The 18,242-nt window shown below is 40.2% G+C and overlaps 1 protein-coding gene across 4 annotated transcripts in view; it reads right to left on the minus strand.

Moving 5' to 3' along the window:
• VWA3A (von Willebrand factor A domain containing 3A) overlaps positions 1-18,242 on the minus strand; it is a 52,317-nt gene that overhangs the window by 23,135 nt on the left and 10,940 nt on the right. For all 4 annotated transcript variants that reach the window (XR_010920339.1, XM_067550967.1, XM_067550968.1 and 1 more), the window contains 5 exons: positions 17,037-17,175; positions 16,839-16,942; positions 10,134-10,214; positions 2,761-2,855; positions 106-225 (listed from right to left, as the gene is read on the minus strand). Coding sequence is in view for 3 of the 4 variants with exons in the window: in XM_067550967.1 (XP_067407068.1) it covers positions 106-225; positions 2,761-2,855; positions 10,134-10,214; positions 16,839-16,942; positions 17,037-17,175 (539 nt within the window). In the remaining variant the exon portion in view is untranslated. The remainder of the gene's footprint in view (positions 1-105; positions 226-2,760; positions 2,856-10,133; positions 10,215-16,838; positions 16,943-17,036; positions 17,176-18,242) is intronic.

The raw sequence follows: 18,242 nt of genomic DNA on the forward strand, positions 1-18,242 counted from the left end.
AGACACCTTTCATGTCATTTTTCTATTCAGCAACCAGGGTACTGCTTGCCCACAGTGCATTACAGGTAACTGATCAAAAATATTTTTCTTTAAACAGCTACTTACGCTATAATATTGAAGAAATCCTTGTTTGACATTTGTTCTTCAAGTAAAAGTCGCAAGGAATGTTGGATATGAATGATGTACAAGGAATTTGTTACTGAGATGTCAACAAGTATAACAACCCTACACAAGGAATACATGCCTTAATTAAAAAAGACCCAAATCACAGACAATATTTCTGTCTCTTCACTTTACTGTTTAGATATTTTATTGAATACTGAGCTAATTATTGTTCAAGTTTGGCCTTAAAATCTATGAAGTGATCTCTGTCTCTCTCCTCACACACACTCTCACCTGCAGCATTAGGGTAAAACAAATCATGCTCAGTATGGAATAAGCAAGGGCTAACTCCTGGAAGTACAGGGATTATTCATGTGATTAAAGTTCCGCATGTGCATTAGTGTTTGCTGAACTGTGGTCAGAACATGGATCTATATTAGAGATACTCAGACCTCAGTGGTTCAGGAGCCAAATTAGTGATCAACATTACCCAAAAAAGCCACAGTGGTGTGAATTGTTTCATTTACTACAGTACTATATATTCATATTTAAACAGTATGACAACTAGATGGACCATTGGTCTGACCCAGTATGGCCGTTCTTATGACAGGGAAATATTTAGTTATATTATTCTCATAGCAAAATGGCTGACCAAGTATTATTATTTTATCAACTACACTTGGTTAATTAAATCACCCAGTCTTTTAATATCATATGCTGCTAAGAGCTGCAGGAAACAGATTAAAAAGCCACCTGTGGTTCTGGAGTCTTGAGTGTCACTGATCTATAGCATTGTGTTAGTCAGTGACTGTCTGATTTGAAATAATCACTGTCTAACATAATTTTATTGAGCCATATTATGGTCCCTATCCAGCAAACACTAATGCATATGCCTAACTTTAATCACATGAATAGTCCCTGTAAGCGTTTCCAGGATCGGGCCCTTACTTATTCCACATGGAGTGTGTTTTGTTTTACCCTAATGCTGCAGGAGAGTTGGCAGCTGGACCTCCATAATACAGCTCAAAAGGTGAGAAGAGTGTGGTCTCCCACCATTTTTATTGTGGTTCTAAAACTCCATATACAGTGTTGGGACAAAAAGGATTAAGTATATGAGTGTGGCTGGGTAGAAGATTTTGGTGCCTGAGCCTTTGCAATAGAAGGCTTTAACATTAAGTACAGGTGGCCCAATTTGCTATGCAGGGAAGGGTCTTAGGGTTTTGGTCTTTGCGGCCAGACACATCAAACTCTGTTTACATGGGGATTAAGACAGAACATTTCCCAAAGGGTCATTTCCTAGATCAGTGTTTCTCAACCTTTTAAGTAGCAAGTACCCCAACACTCAATATTCCATGGGATTTTATATTTACAGACTAATGTGAGCCATATGTTGGAAGAAGGGCTGAGTATATAAGGCTGTGATAGGACAGATGTCAGATCTAGTGTGGGTAGGGTTACCACCTTTACACCAGGGGTGCACAACTCAAGTATGTACCTGGTCTAGAGGTGATGTTGGCCAAAGCTAGGAGGCTTTGAGCGGCATGCCAATGCTGGGGAATATAAAGTGCTGCGCCAAATTTTTGGCCATAGATTTGAGAGGAGAAAGGGGTGAGAGAGAGACAGGGAAGGAAAGAGAGAGAGAGAGAGAGAGACAGGAAAAGAGGGTAACTGGTGAAATACTGTCATAGTTGTCAATTTCACTGCTCAGCTAGCAGAGAAATTGACAAGTTTTCTGGGCACTGGACTTTGAGCCAGGGAGGGGAGCTGCCACCTGGGCAAGCTGTAGGCGGCTGCCACCTGGCTGACAGCCTGGGAGGTGGGCGACTGCCACCCAATCCGAGCTGGGGCAGAGGAGGCTTCCGCACCAGCTGGGACCCAGGGATGTTGGCAGGCGGCTGCTGCCCGTCTTCAAGCCGGGGCACTGGAGGCTTTCCCTCGGCTCGGAGCCGGGGCACAGGTGGCTGCCACCCAGCTGCGAGCCCAGCTCGCAAGACGCAGGAGGTTGCCACTGGGCTCCCATCTGGGAGCTGTGACCAGGCGGGAAGCAGGGGACTGCCGCCCGCCTCTCCCAAGAGCTGGTGGCTGCCGCTTGCTTCCCAGCTGTGACAGGACGGGAAGTGGGCGGATGCAGCCCGGCTTCCCGGGACTGTAGTGGCTGCCGCCCACCACCCAGCTGGGAGCTGTGACCAGGCAGGAAGCAGGGGACCGGATGGGAAGCGGGCTGCTGCTGCCTGGCTTCCCCAGAAGTCGGCAGCTGCCACCCACCTCCCCTTCACTCCGTTTTTCCTGGGGTACCCCGTCTGTGTCTCACGTACCCCCAGGGGTACGTGTACCACAGGTTGAGAAACTATGTCCTAGATAACTCAACTTTAAATGTGTATTTTAATCGGTCTCATTGAAGCTGTGCCTTCTTTTCTAGTATATTTGAACTTTAGGGTCTTTATGGTCCACTGAACACCCCATCATCAATAATAAAGATATTCTTAAATGCTGAACAGATTTCAAAAATGGATACTTGAATTGCATGCACAAGTCACTTATTTGCAAATGATGCATCTAGGAGGATACATGTTCTGTACTGTGTCTCTATGCTCATTTATAGGCACAAATTAGGACGCCACTTCTGCAACATGGACCCATAATGTCCAATACTAATACCTCTGTCCACAAACAGTTCCCCATATTCTTCTGCTAGCGATAGAAAGCCAGTTTATTCGTCTCTCATAAGTTCTCACCATTCTACCAAGCTGTTTCTGTGAACAAAATATAGGCAACTGATTAATAGTGATTTTTAAAATAATTTAAATTAATATACTTCTATTTCAGACTAAATTTGTATTTCCAAGTATTTGTGAACCTAAAACTAGGATAACTGACTATATAACTAACTATACACATTACAGTGAATAAAATCCAAGTATTTAAATTTATGGAAATAATCAGTTGTGGTAAAATATAGTAGATAAAGTTTCCAGTACCCTTACAGTTCATTCATTCTCTTAAAACATCTGGGAATAAGATGCACATAAAAAGAAGACAAAACTAAAAGGGCTCCCAGGTTCTCCCATTGTCACAATCTCCACTGGCCACAGGAATGTCAGATGATAATTTAGCGTGCTGATAATTGCCCTCTGTGCGTTTTAGTTCCTCAGCTGTTAAAGTCACTTGATACAACCACATTTCAATCATTTTGGCTATAATTCCCCAGTCTTTAAAACTTCCTCATTAGAAGCAAAGCTTTTCCACTGTATATAAAACACTTGATTAATCATAGGGAGAGACACTGACATTATAGCCTGGCATTTAGGGCACTCACTTGGGAGGCAGGAGACCCATGTTCAAGTTCCTGCTCCAATAACTATTTAATTATTTATACCCCATGGCAAAGCTCCAACAGGAGAGACTGAGACACACCTGAGAATGAGGAAACAAGCAATGGGAGACAAGTCAGCAGGTATCTCTCAGTGGTGGCATTACAGGAGCCAAAGGGGAGTGAGAAACAGCAGGTATACCAGACAGACAGAGGGAAAGTGCAACACAACTGTTGCTGGGGACATCGATAAAAAAAAAGTTCACATCCAACCTTAGCAATGGTAGCTGTAGTACAGTTAGAAAGCACATCTCAGAGAAGCGGTAGAAATATGGCTGTTACAAGTGCACATGTACAGTAATCAGCAGCAAGTAGACATACTGTCATGTCTTCCAGCACCACAGAGAACACTGGGCATTCCTCACCCTCAAATCAGCACCCCTTTCCTTAGCTGTATCCCAGGGGTGGGCACTGAAGGGGCCATGACCCTACGAAGGCAATGATAGATGCCCAGGGCACATAGGTCATATCTCATCAGGAGGATGCAGTACTCAAATAGTGTTCCAAAACCAATGCAATACAGTGTAGGGAGCTGCACTTGCAAGAATCAGCACAAGCACGTGTCCCACAGGAAGGGATCTCACCTGTTTCCATGGTAAGCTTCCACATCATCCCTAAGCCAGGAACCAAGAACCAGAAGAGTAAATTTTGGTATTTAGTGGACTATTACAACATCAACAATACATACTCTACTTCTAGGGTATGACGTCAAGAACTTATTTCTCTAAGGATATGTCTACACAGCAGCCATGAGTGCAAATAGCAGATAGTGTAGACATAACTGTGCTGGCTGTACTCTCGCTAGCTCACTAAAAACTGAAGTGAAGATGCTGTGGTGTGGGCTACAAGCACAAGCTTGCTACACAAGCAAGTGCACATGCGCTTCCATTTACACTCATGGCTCCAAGGTAGACATATCCTAAGTGCCTTGTCTCACCAGTCAGGTATTCCACTGGACCATCCATGACAGGAGCAAAGGCCATGTTTCACAAGCACTATATTTTTATTTATTAAAATGCAGTCCAAGACCATGCAAGGTCACTGCTGTATATTAAAACCATGAGACAAGAATTGGGAGCCATGCTTTTCTCTGGAGAACACTAACAGAAACTACTCGCAGTGAAGAACCACCACCAAGCATGGTGTCCCCTATGGATACATCTACACTGCAATGTAAGTCCAGGATTAGTAGAACTTGAGTTGGCAGATCCTGGGTTTGTTAAAATAGGGCTTGAGCATTTACACTCATTTATAATCACAGGTTAGGCATAGCTGAACACTGGCTCCCAACCTGGTGTCTACATGGCATTATGTGGACCTGACTCCAACCACTCATATTCCAGACTTCCTAGTGCTCTCCCAAAATGTGGCTGCTCTAGCCTTTTGTGTGTGGTGCAGTGTGGGAAAACTTGACTGTTCACCAAACTTGGCTGTCCAGAGGACAAAGATAGCTAGCCCATGGGATTGTGGAATACTTTTGGCAGGCTCCCAGAGCACAAGTCCAGTAGGGCAGCATCTAAACTACAAAACAGTCGAGCTTGAACCCTGGGTGGCCGCCGGTTCAAATGTTATGTGAGGGTGTAAATGATACTTTCTTATTCACTTTCTCTATACCATTTCATGATTTTACAGACCTCTGTCATATCACCCCTCATTTGTCTCTTTTCCAAGCTGAACAGTCCCAGTCTTTTTAGTCTCTCCTCGTATGGAAGCTGTTCCATACCTTAATAATTTTTCTTGCCCCTCTCTGTACTTTTTCCAATTCTAATATATGTTTTTTGAGATGGGGCAACCCAGAACTATACATAGTATTCCAAGTATGGGTGTAACATGGATTTACATAGAGGTATGATATTTTCTGTCTTATCTATCCTTTTCCTAATGGTTCCTAACATTCTATTAGCTTTTTTGACTACTGCTGCACATTAAGAAGACGTTTTCAGAGAACTATCCACGATAACTCAAAGATCTCTTTCTTGAGTGGTAACAGTTAATTTATACTTCATCATTTTGTATGTGGAGTTGAGATTATGTTATCCAATGTGTATTACTTTTGCATTTATTAACACTGAATTGCACCTGCCATTTTCTTGCCTAGTTCTCCCAGTTTTGTGAGATCCCTTTGTAACTCTTTGCAGCTTACTTTGGATTTAACTATCTTGAGTAATTTTGTATCATCTGCAAACTTTGCCACCTCCCTGTTTACCCCCTTTCCCAGATCATTTATGAATATGTTGAACAGCACTGATCCCAGTACAGATCCCTGGGGGACCCCACTATTTATCTCTCTCCACTGTGAAAACTGACCATTTATTCCTAATCTGTGTTTCCTATCTTTTAATCAGTTACTGATCAATGAGAGGACCTTCCCTCTTATCATGACTGCTTACTTTGCTTAAGAGCTTTTAGTGAGGGACCTTCTCAAAGGCCTTCTGAAAGTCCAAGTACACTATATCCAGTGGATCACCTTTGTTCACATGTTTATTGACCCCCTCAAAGAATTACATTAGATTAACGATACATGATTTCCTTTACAAAAGCCCTGTTCAATCTTCCCCCAACATTTCGTGTTCATCTGTGTGTCTGACGATTATGTTCTTCACTACAGTTTCAACGAATGTGCCTCATACTTAAGTCAGGTTTACCAGCCTTTAATTGCGTGGACTACCTCTGGAGCCTTTTTAAAAATTGCCTTTATATTAGTTATCCACTAGTCATCTGGTACAGAGGCTGATTTAAGCGATAGGTTATGTACCATATTTAGTAGTTATGCAATTTCATATCCGAGTTCATTCAGAACTCCTGGGTGAGTACCATCTGGTCCTCATGATTTATTACTGTTTACTTTATCAATTTGTTCCAAATCCTCCTCTACTGACACCTCAGTCTGGGATAGTTCCTCAGATCTGTCTCCTAAAAAGAATGGCTCAGGTGTGGGAATCTCCCTTACATCTTCTGCAGTGGACTGAAGCAAAGAATTCATGTTAGGTTCTCCACAACAGCCTTGACTTCCTGGAGTGCTCCTTTACCACTTTGATCACCCAGTGGGCTCCACTGATTGTTTGGTAGGTTTCCTGCTTCTGATGTACTTAATTATTTTGCTTTTAGTTTTTGTGCCTTTCGTTAGATGCTCTTCAAATTCTTTTTTGGCTTTCCTAATTATGCTGTTACACTTGATGTGCCAGAATTTATGTTATTTTCTATTTTCCTCAGTAGAATTTGACTTCCAATTTTTAAAGAATGTCTTTTTGAATCTAACCATCCCTTTTGCTCTGTTGTGTAGCCATAATATTGGGTTTTTTTTAGTCCTCTTACTTTTTTTAGAAATTTGGGATATACATTTGAGCCTCTATTATGTTGTTTTTTAAAAGTTTCCACGCAGCTTGCAGACATTTCACTCTGACTATTCTTTTTAATTTCCACTTAACTAACCTCCTCATTTTTGTGTAGCTCCCCTTTTTGAAGTTAAATCCTACTGTGGTGAGTTTCTTTGGTATTTTGCCCCTTACAAGGATGTTAAATTTAATTTAATTATGATCACTATTATTAAGTGGTTCAGCAAAATTCACCTCTTGGACCAGATCCTGTGTGCCTTTTAGCATTAAATCAAGAATTGCCTCTCCTCTTGTGGGCTCCAGGACTCGCTAAAATTTCTAATACAAGTCATATTCATGCATATTATCCAAAGACAGGTTCAATCAGTGTATAAATTCCATAAGACACTGTCAAGCTACTATCCAGTGTCAGAGGAAACTCTTAAGCTTCCTTCACCCACACAGCGCTAACAGTGGCACTATTAAATGGCCTACTTTCAGGATGTTTCAATTCAGCCAACCATCTGTCTGTCCATCTCACTTCATCCACCCTGGCATTAGGGTCTCACCTTTGGTTTCACAGACATTATGCAATCCATAGCATGCAGCAAAAACTGTGGGAAAGTTTTCCTTGCTGAATTTGAGTCTTGCCTTGAGAGATCTCCCTCCTGCCCTTCAGTATCCCAAAGACACACTCACATTCATTCTCTAGCTGCACAGGGGATAGTTAAACCTTCCCTTACTTCTGACCAAGTTGCTGGTGTTTGGCTTCATAAGCCAGGGAAACAAAAGGAAGTCAGAGCCACTAAGAATCGCAGTTGGCATAAAAACCATTTTAACATCAATTGGATAGCTAGAAAAAGTGTCCCAGCTTCAGCATCTCAAAAAGTCCTTTATTTCTAAAAATCCAAGTGTCATGGACTTTTCCAGACGAGCCAACTTTGTCAGTATATAATCCTTGGTGATTCACCAAGGCTTGCATAACCATCAAGAAACACCCATTTTATTTACTTGGAGGCTGGCAGTGGGGGTGGGGCACAGAATGGGGACATGCGTAATCAATTGTCTGATCAGTTAAAGAAGCCCATGTCACTGAATCCATTATTTCCTGCATGTTGCCCTGTCTTATTGCCCTGCATAGCAAGACATGTTTTATTGCCTTGCATACCTCATTGATAACTGCCTTCACTATTGATTTTCCAAAGTCAAAACACTGATTCTTCACTAACTAATAGCAATCTAGGGTTACAAGTATCTATATGGTGATTGTCACTCATTTCTGCCCTGTAAGGGCAACTCTCTTCTTGACGCTGCAGGATTGGGATTAGCTCAGCACACAACTGCAGGGATGTCGAGTTCTGCATATAAAACTTCTGAACCCCAGTGCTGATTGACCTAGGTTTGCATGATAGTCCAATCATGCCACTTGATACTCATTGAATAGACATACTACTGCTCTACCACATGCAGTTCTGTGAATAACTGTAACAGCACAGGCACTACATTAACTTTCCTCTCATCTTCAGCTGAGTCTAAGAGTTGCAGCCTTGCAAATACAATAAATCTGTTCCTCTGTGCTGCATCCATGTTCTGTGAGTTCGAAAATAGGGCATGGGAGTGGTAGATTATGAGATGGAACAGAACGGGTTGTGTGCATTTATCCCAAATTCCCTGAGAGGAATGAGGTATCTCACAATACACAGCAGCTGCCTCATACTGTACAGCAACAATTTCCCACAAGGTAGTGTTCCCCCCAGTTTGGGTACCTCTGCTTTAACAGGTCTGGTTATACTGCAAATATAGGCATTCAACTGTCAAGATGTGTGAGCCCAAGCATTTATGCTAGCTAAAACACATTCCAGCCAAACATGTGGCAAGGTTATTGTGGGAATAATCATCCAAACTTATTGAGGCTAAAATGCTACTCACAAATAGGATATGCAGAGCTACTGAGGGCTATAAAGTGAACATTTCTGTGATGACCCTTTGATGATTATTAACACTTAGCATTTATTCAGCACTTTTCATCCATTGATCTCATATCGCTTTACAATGGTAGGTAAGAATTACCCTGATTCATTGATAGAGAAACTGAGACACAGAGAAGAGGGTAATTTTTTTGAAGTCACATGGCCAATCAAACTATATTTTGAATTTTGCATCTGTCTCCTGACTCCTGTCTGTCTACTATTCTCTCACCTGACAATACTGCTTCTCTTTAGATGCAACAACCTAGTGCTGGATGCTGTGGAAACATATTCAGAACAGATATGTCTTGTATGAGCCCATGTTGTAGAAATATGCAGTGATATGGTGTTCTAAAACCATGTGGCATCATGACTTACATCATCTGCTTTTTATTCCTGCAAATTTCCCCTTGATATAGACAGTCATGTTTCTGTCACTTTCTGCTTCCAAGGTGCCACAGGTGGCCCTCAGGGTCCTATACTGATCTGGTATTATTAGTCTTTCACCACTCTCCTCAGTCTCTTTCCCCAGAGTTGCTGTGCATCATCTGTTGTTCACCTGGAAAACCCCAGTGCATTCACTTCATTGGTGATGGTCGTTGAGGAAGCTCTTTATACAATGCACTGTTTTGCAGGGCAACAAATCTTGTTTAATCTATGCTTTGTGAAGCGCTAGAATCAAATTCTTGACCACAGAATTCTTTGCCTGCCTCTTCTTCCTGCAGATGAGCTGTTTGGTCCTGCCATGGCAGCAGGGTGCTCTGTCTTATTGCCTTAGATTGTTGTCATATCACACAGCAGTTATCTGAGCTTTTGAGTGCTTTGCTTGCTAAAATGCCCAATTTTTTATTTTTTTGTCTGACCAATGACGGCTAGGCATTCTGCTTTATTGGATTTGTTTTCTGCTTGGACTGAATAGAATGGGGACATCCTTATAGTTAAAGTATGAAATTATAGGGGAGAGTTACAAAGGTGGTTTTGGGAGTTACTGCTTTGAATACTGTTCAGTGTGTGTGTTTATAAGATACACAGAGCACCAGAATAGGATGGAATAAATATTATGTGTTCACAATAACTTGCTGCTGGACCACTAAGCATGTTTGATACTAGTTCAGCAGTACTCCTCACAGACTTATTGCTCCTGTCTAGAATCCTTTATTGTTAGATGAACCTGTTCATCTATCCAGCCAGGTTACTGTCTCCTGTATGCTGCAGATACATTCAATGACAGATGTCAGCATCTTGCTTGTAACCAACTGCACCTGTGAACCCTCTCCGTTGCTGGGCTCTCCTCAGGGCAGGATAACGACTGAAGTGGAATAACTAGTGTGAATGTAGTACTAGATAGTAGGATCAAGTAGACAAATACTAATAACTCACCTGATAGTCATATAATATTGGTGGGTCCACATGCACATTTTTCACAGTCCCATCATGCCATTCAAATTGCATCATTGCTTTCTGAAAGGATGAGAAAACACTCAATTGTTTAAAGCAACATGTATGTTGTAAGTTATATAAACATGACATTCTTTCCATAGAAATCATCAATGAAGAAGTACACAGAATATAGTTAATGACAGTATATGTCTGACTTAAATCCATATATGGAAGAAAATTCAAAGTCTATGATGTTTCACCTGCTTACATCAGGGCTGACTTTGGTACTGTGAGCACAGGAGGCAGAACACAGAAAGATATTTAAACCTGAATTGATTAGGTATCACACTTTCAAATAAATACTACTTTTTCAGATAAAAATCTATCAGACAACCTCTTTGGACTGGATGTTCTATACAGGATGAAAGCTGTCTGAGCAGGCCATACAATGAGGCATTATACTTTCCAAAAAAAAAAAAAATGTTATTCATTGGGGCCAGTGCTGCAAGATACAGCGTATTCGCAACTTCAGTGAAGTTCAAGGAAGCTTAGAGTATTTAGAATCTCACAAGGTCAGTCTAGAGAAGTTATTTAGGGTCATACAACTAGGAATCTTGTTCCTGTGACAGCAATGCTACACAATTGAAAACAAATACTTTATCTTATTTTTCCATCAGCTTACGATGACTTCAGGTAATATGAAAATAGCAAAGAGATTTGGATACATATTCTGACTATATTCACCTAAGGAAACACCTTTCCTCATCCCCCTCCCCCCCACAAAAAACCATACCAAACTACCCAACCCCCCCCCCCCCGCAAAAAAAAAAAACCAAAACAAACAAACAAACAAAAAAAACCAGAACAAAACAAATTCTCCCCCAAAACTCACTTTTAAGAATAAGCTTTAGTGTCATCTGAATGTTAAAAAAAAAAAAAAAAAAAAAATTAGTTTTGGGCAGTATGAGAGAAGCTCTAGAGCTGATGACCCCTAACTGAAAATGCCCTACTTCTACCCTCAGCCCCTTGCTGTAACTAGGAGGCTAACAGACAATTGACAGGGAGGCTTACAGAATGGGAGAACTAAAAATAATTAGCATGCTCTTCTCATACGCTAGTAAATTATACTTGGACTCAGACAGCCTAGCAGAAACACTTGGAAGCACATTGGAAGACAGGATTAGAATTCAAAATGACCTTGACAAATTGGAGAATTGGTCTGAATCCAACAAGATAAAATTTAATAAAGACAAGTGCAAAAGAACTTCACATAGGAATTAAAAATCAAATGCCCAACTACAAAATGGAGGATAACTGGCTCAGTGGTTGTACTGCTGAAAAGGTCCTGGGAATTACGGTGGGTCACAAACTGAATGACAGTCAACAATGTGATGCAGTTGCAAAAAAAGGTTAATATCATTTGGGGTGTTTTAACAGGAGTGTCATAAAATCATCAGCTATAGTTGGTACTGAAGGATTAACTGTTTCATCTGGGAAGGACAAAGAAATTGCCAAAGACGCAGAAGGGTTCACATGTTCCTCCAGATGATGATGATCACTCTGTACATCCTGTTTGGGTTCACAAAGACCATGCTGTTGAGGTTCTCACATTTACCTGGGAGGCTCAACTGTAGGAGGTCATGTATTCCTGGATTTGGGGGGGTGGGAAGAGGAAGGCGGGAGTACTCAAAAATATGGTCCTAAATAACAAGAATGAGGATTTCAAGATGGCCAATCAGGCCAAGGCAGCATACCATAGGGACATGGCATATGAGACCAAAATGGAGGAATCCAAGGTGTTTGCACTTTGCCTGATGCATATTTCTTATGGCAAGAAGAACATCCTGATGCCACCTTCTCTGATTCTCTCTCATGACTTTACTCAGGGCAGTGAGTAATTGCCCTGGGAGAAGGACTTCTGCTATAAGCTAATGAAAAAGATTCAGAAGAATAAGCTTCCTCCAGAGAAAAGCGAATCTCTGAGGAACTTTGAGGAGATCTAGACAATTCTCCCTGAGATATAGATATCGGGTGCTGATGAGAATCGACGAAGTTAAATCTTCCTTATTAGTACTCTAGATACTGACAGAGGCTTTGTAGACATTGATAATGGTGTCATATGTAGAAGGCCAAGTTCCTCTTCCAGTGTAATAGTTAAATCTCCAGATGTTGCAAATGTAGCTGGAGCAGAGATTGATTGTACTGATGGAGGCACTGATATTGTGGAGATCAATGTAGATCTCATTCCTCTATGTGGTACCAAGGTTTTTGGAACTGACAGTGCCACAGTAGTCAGTACTAATATAGAAGGGTTGGCAACAGAGTTAAAAAGGTACAGTGCCGGGACTGAAGAGTGCACCTCTTGTGCTCAAGTAGAACCAAGGCACAGGTCAGATGATAACTCTTTGGACTTCCTCTTACACTATGTTGGGGATGGTGATAGATGCTGAGTCATGAGCTTAGATGTCTGTCTGACAAATACTCAAAATGCAGTCTTTTCCCTGTCTTTTAGATCCACTTCCACTTGCTAATACCCGCTTTTAAGATCCAATGTGGGATATCATCTTTTTGTGGTGACAGATAAGAACACTTTACAGTAACTTAATTTAGTTTCTGCCATCTTTTTTCTTAACCAAAAAATATGGGTAACCACTGTTTGAAGGTTCCTTTATTCCTTCTGGAAATATTTCCACAATGGGCTATAGAACTTCTCTCTTCACAACTGGTAAATGGTATGGGGTCGGTTTAATGGGTTGGTTCCCCCCTGTGTCATTCTTCTGTTGGACCAACGTAGTATAACTTATATCTTTGATGGATCATGAAAACAACTAATTCCTAATCCAAAAAGTATTACATCTTTCTACTGCTTTTCATTTAAATGTACATTACTACACTGGAACAACTCCAATAGAAACTTTGGGAGCTCACTTTCACATCTTTCTCCTTTAAAGTTTTCCTCTGTACCAGCTTTTACTCGTTCACATTTTGCAACTGTGATTTTCTCTTTTTTGTTTGTCAGAAACATTCAGTAAATGAACAGGAATCCATTCCTGCTTCAGATTCACAAAAAGCTGAGCAGCTAAAATTTCCCACAAAACCCTGGGTCTCAACACAAGTCTTAACTATTCCTTATCTTTCTCTTGCTGGAAAAATACCACAGTACATAGCTGATATTATGGTTCTAGCCTCAGAAGTTAAGACAACTTGCTCACTAATATTCCATAGCAGTTTCAACATGTCTGGTTTCATATCTTATATTTCAACTCACGTCTATAATTCTTTTGCTCCTATTACATGTTCAGTAGCCAAATTCCTATTATTGTTTAACTACTCAGATATGAAGAAAAAAATGTGAGGCTACATTGAACTTTCTGAGTTTTCCCCTTCATCTTGGTGTCTCCCCATTTACTGAACAGGGTTAGGGACGTTTTATATATTTTGTGATTCTCTGTCCTGGCCTGCCGTAAATTTATAGTAATCCTTTTTGTGCTCATTTCCCTGTCCACTCCCCCATAGTACCAGCCTTTTAGCTGGACTGCTTCTCTTAATGTTTATATTATTGCCAATCTCAATCCAAACAGTCTTTCAAACCATTACAAATGCCATGAACTAGACTAGAACCTCCCTTTTCATCATGCATGCTTAGATACAGATTTGCATTTACAGGGGTCATGGGCAGTCAGCTTCCAGCTTCCTGACTAGAGGAAGATTTATTTCTTGCTGAGTTGCTGTAAAGAAAGATTCAAGTTCTGTAGCAAATTCCACTGCCTCCTGAAGTATCTGTGGTCTCCTTTTATTGATTTTGATTTGCAAGTCCAAGTTTAGCTGAATATCAATAAATTGGTCCATTACTAATTGATCCTCAATGTCCTTGTTGGTATCTAGATATGACAAGTGTTCCAGTCTGCTCAAGTTCTCTATCAGTTCAGGTGGGGTCTCTTCTTTCCTTTCCTTTCCTCTCCTTGTAGTCCTTAGCTAAGCCCTGACAAGGTCAGAGCAGTGGCTGGTTTCAAACTGAATATCAAGAGCTTGTACCAGATCTGGATAACTCAGGGCTTGTCTACAGACAGCAGTAATGTGGGCTATGGGGATCTGATTTCTAAAGAGCACTAAACTGTTGTGTGTTGGCCCATCTTGGCCAAAACAAGGAATGAAAACTCTGAAATGTTTGTTTGCAAGATATCAGCTTCCAACTTAAATTCTGGTGTCAGACTGTGTGAAGCCTTGATTGCAACTAAGGCTTCAAGAACACCCTCATCCTAACCACCTTGGTGTTTGCATTTTAATATCATGCTAATATGCTTTTTCAATACATTCCAACTACTAGAAAAAATGGAAAACAGGGTATACAATCTTTGAAGAATTCCAAAATCTAGAACAATTTGGGGAACAACTATTGCAGCACTTCTCTAATCAGATTCAGCGACTGAACATCACATGGGATGAAAGACAGGTATATCTGCTGAATTTGACTAAATACATTTATCAACAATATTTGAGTTCTGTTCTTTTTAATGGCCTTATATTCATGATAGTTCAAAGTAAGTTTGAGATCCTGACTTTTTTGGTCATGAAGATATTTCTGACGTATTCTACAAATTCAGATTTATCATCTTTCCTATAAACCTGAGAGGCCTGTAAATGCTTGTAATAGTGGTTACACAAATATTACACAAGCTTCATAACGTTCCAAAGAAAAAGTTTTCTTACATCTTTTTTTCTTGATATTAGTTGCTGGCCAGGGCTAAGATAAATCAGTCTGCCTCTTGTGTGTGACAGATCTGAATAATCAAATATGCAACTAAAACATGGAGATGGAGATTTCTTCCAGAATTGTTTATGTATAATAGTCCTACAACTGTACTTTTAACCAGATGGAATTCCTACAAAAGCATTATAAGTAAGAGAAAGCTGAACGACAGTGTAGGTCAATTACATAATGGGAAAGGAGTGCAAATAACAGACATCACAGAGAAGGTTGACGTGTTTAATCCCTTTTTTGCTTCAGTCTTCATTAAAAAGGTTAATTGTGACCAGATGCTTAACACAATAAATATTAACAACAAAAGGGAAGGATCTTGGGCCAGCATAGGGCACAAACGGATTAAAGGATATTTAGGTAAGTTAGATATATTTAAGTTGGCAGAGCCTGATGGAATTCACCGTAGAATACTTAAAGAACTAGCTGAAGCAATTGCTGAACCATTAGCAATTATCTTCGAGAACTCATGGAGGATGGGTGAGATCCCAGAGGACTGGAGAAGGGCAAATATCGCGCCTTAGAGCCACTGAACTTGACTATTTTGCTAATTTGATATGAATTTACATTTTAAAAAACCTACATTGAAAGAACATTAAGGTTGCAAAGTCAAGAACAGAAAAGTTAAGAAATGCCAGAATTAAGATAGCTCATGCAACTTCAATTTGGCCCCTGTGCATGTACATTATGATAATTTTAAATGACATAATCATATATATTTTTCCACAGGACCCATGACTCATTCAGAGTACAGGATGGATGGTGCTCACTTAATGAGCAGCTGGGGGCTCTGTATTGCTATAACTATTTCAACGCAGCTGCTCCAGTACTAATCCCTAGTATAGTTGTGTTTGTAACACTGTAAAAAATTATGTGCAATGGTGCAAGTGTCTAGTCTAGGGGTTTGGATGGTGCATCTATATTGGTATTTTGCGCAGATGTATAAAGAGTGTAGGGAAGGATTTAGTATCCTTGTATTCATGATCATTTTTACAGAAATCTGAGAAACTGAGTTTAGCAATCTTACGGATATTTCTAATTATGCATTTCTGATTTTACAATCAGATTTACGTCCCTCCCTATCAAATGGAGGATGGACTGCTGTACTATATAGATAATCAATTTATTTTCTCCTGATTGATTAATCTCAGTCACAGAGTATTGGATTAATACCCACACCCAGGGCAAACGATGTGAAAAGGTATTGCAAAGAGAGCTTCCTGATAACATTAACAGTAATTCAGGGGCATTGGTTCTGTATAATCACAATGCTGGAAAAGATAGGTAGTACTGAGGGCATATTTCCCAACAATGGGAATATGCAGAGGCTGTCATGGGACACTATGCTTGCAACACATATATAATACCTTGCCTCCACAAAAACAGCCAATCAAGCACTTTTTAAGTGTTGGTTGCAACACCTGGGATGAGGTCTTAGCTCAGATTCAGGTGAACCAGTGTAGCCTACAACTGTTTATACCCAGTCTGCACAGGAAGCTACAAACATTGCAGTTGCAGTGGTTCAGCCAACTGCCTTAAGTCAATCCACAATGCAATGACTGAGGTTTGGAAAATTACCAAACATGGTTGAATGATATCTGGCTAAATCATCTGTGCTGCTTTGAAAATTTCAGTCAGTATACTGCTGTCAGTTGTCTCACTTGTCCATGAAACAGTTTGTTGCATCGGCACAGCAATACTGTAGAAACCTTTTAAATGTTTCCTTGAAGAATTACAAACATAGCTCATATATCAGGCTGACTTTTCAATCAATGATTTCACCTAAAGACATTTAAAATGTGAAGACTGTTTGATTAATAAAGTGGGTTCCAGAGAGGAAAGAGCTGCAGCTTTGTGAAAGCGAAAATACATTAAAATGAGTCATCAGTATCTTCTGTAACAGCAAAAGGAATATGAAGGAGAAGGAACAGGTCCCAATTATTTACCTCATGCAGAGTTGATGACACTGTTTTCTGAAGAATAGGCACAAATTCTTCCACAGGCGAAAAAGCGTTAGGAGCCAAAACTTGATAAAGGCTTAACTTCTTGGCTATAGCAAGCAAGGAAATATAAGCTAAGTGAAATATACACTGTATTTTGTAATCCATGCTTCATACCACATTAAGCTCTTTTACATGCCATACCTTTCAATCCATTTGTCTTTAACCAGCCCACTGAGGTTTTGGCCAGGAAGCCTGGCATTTGTATAACCAGAGGTCCTTCATGTTTTGGAGGCTTGGGTAGGAAACTAGTAGGTGTCAACTCGGTAAATTCTGTGGAAATCTAGATAGTCACATAAAGCATTTTCAAAATCTATCAACATTTGTAAAATGCAGAAGCATAGAAATGTAGGGCTAGAAGGGACCTTGTGAGGTTATCAAGTCCAGTTCCCTGTACTGAGGCAGGAACAAATATACTTACACCATCTCTGACAGACCTTTGTCTAACGTGTTCTCAAACACTTCCACTGATTTGGATTTTACAACCTTTGTTGGTAACCAGTTCTGGTACTTAATTATCCTTATAGTTAAAAAGTTTTCCCTAATTTCTAACCTAAAATTCCCTTGCTGCAGTTTAAACTAACTATTTCTTGTTCTACCTCTGGTGGACATGGAGAACGATTGATCACTGTTATCTTTCAGACGTCCCAGGTCTTTCCAGTCTTCTTTTCTCAAGACTGAACATATATCCAGTTTTTTTAACCTTTCCTCATAGGTCAGGTTTTCTAAACCTTTTATTATTTTTATTGCTCTTCTCTGGAGTCTCTTCAATTTTTCCACATCTTTCCTGAAGTGTGGTGCCCAAAACTGGACACAATACTCCAGTCGAAGCCTCATCAGTGCTGACTACAAGCGGTGCATTTACCTCTCATGTCTTACACACGGTGCTCCTGTTAATACATTCCGGAATAATAATAGCCTTTTTCCCAACTGCATCATGTTGTTGGCTCATGTTCAAACAAACAAACAAACAAACAAACAAAAAAAACAAAACAAAAAAAAAAAGCACAGGAAAAAAATCCTTTTTCTTTTTCCCAACTTCACCAAGGGCATGGGGAGGTTGGAAATACAAATAGAAGTTAATGAATGAGGCTAGCTTTTAGGTAGGCCAGCATTTGTTTCACCATCCATTATGGCCACATTCTATGTTTTAAAAAAAACTTTTTTCCTGCTGCTCTTTCGTTGGTAAGTATTTCAGTTTACCAAAATAATTGTACTTAGAAAGAATCCATTGAGGATCCATTCAAAGTTTTCCCTTACCATTTGTTGGCATTTATCTGATCTTACAAAGTACAGTCAATAAACAGCATTGTGATATCTTAGAATAGTATGTTTCCCATATTGTAATAA

The sequence above is a fragment of the Emydura macquarii genome, unplaced genomic scaffold (assembly GCF_026122565.2).
Source record: "Emydura macquarii macquarii isolate MOO-44397 ecotype Brisbane River unplaced genomic scaffold, CSIRO-AGI_Emac_v2 contig_1348, whole genome shotgun sequence".
NCBI lineage: Eukaryota > Metazoa > Chordata > Testudines > Chelidae > Emydura > Emydura macquarii.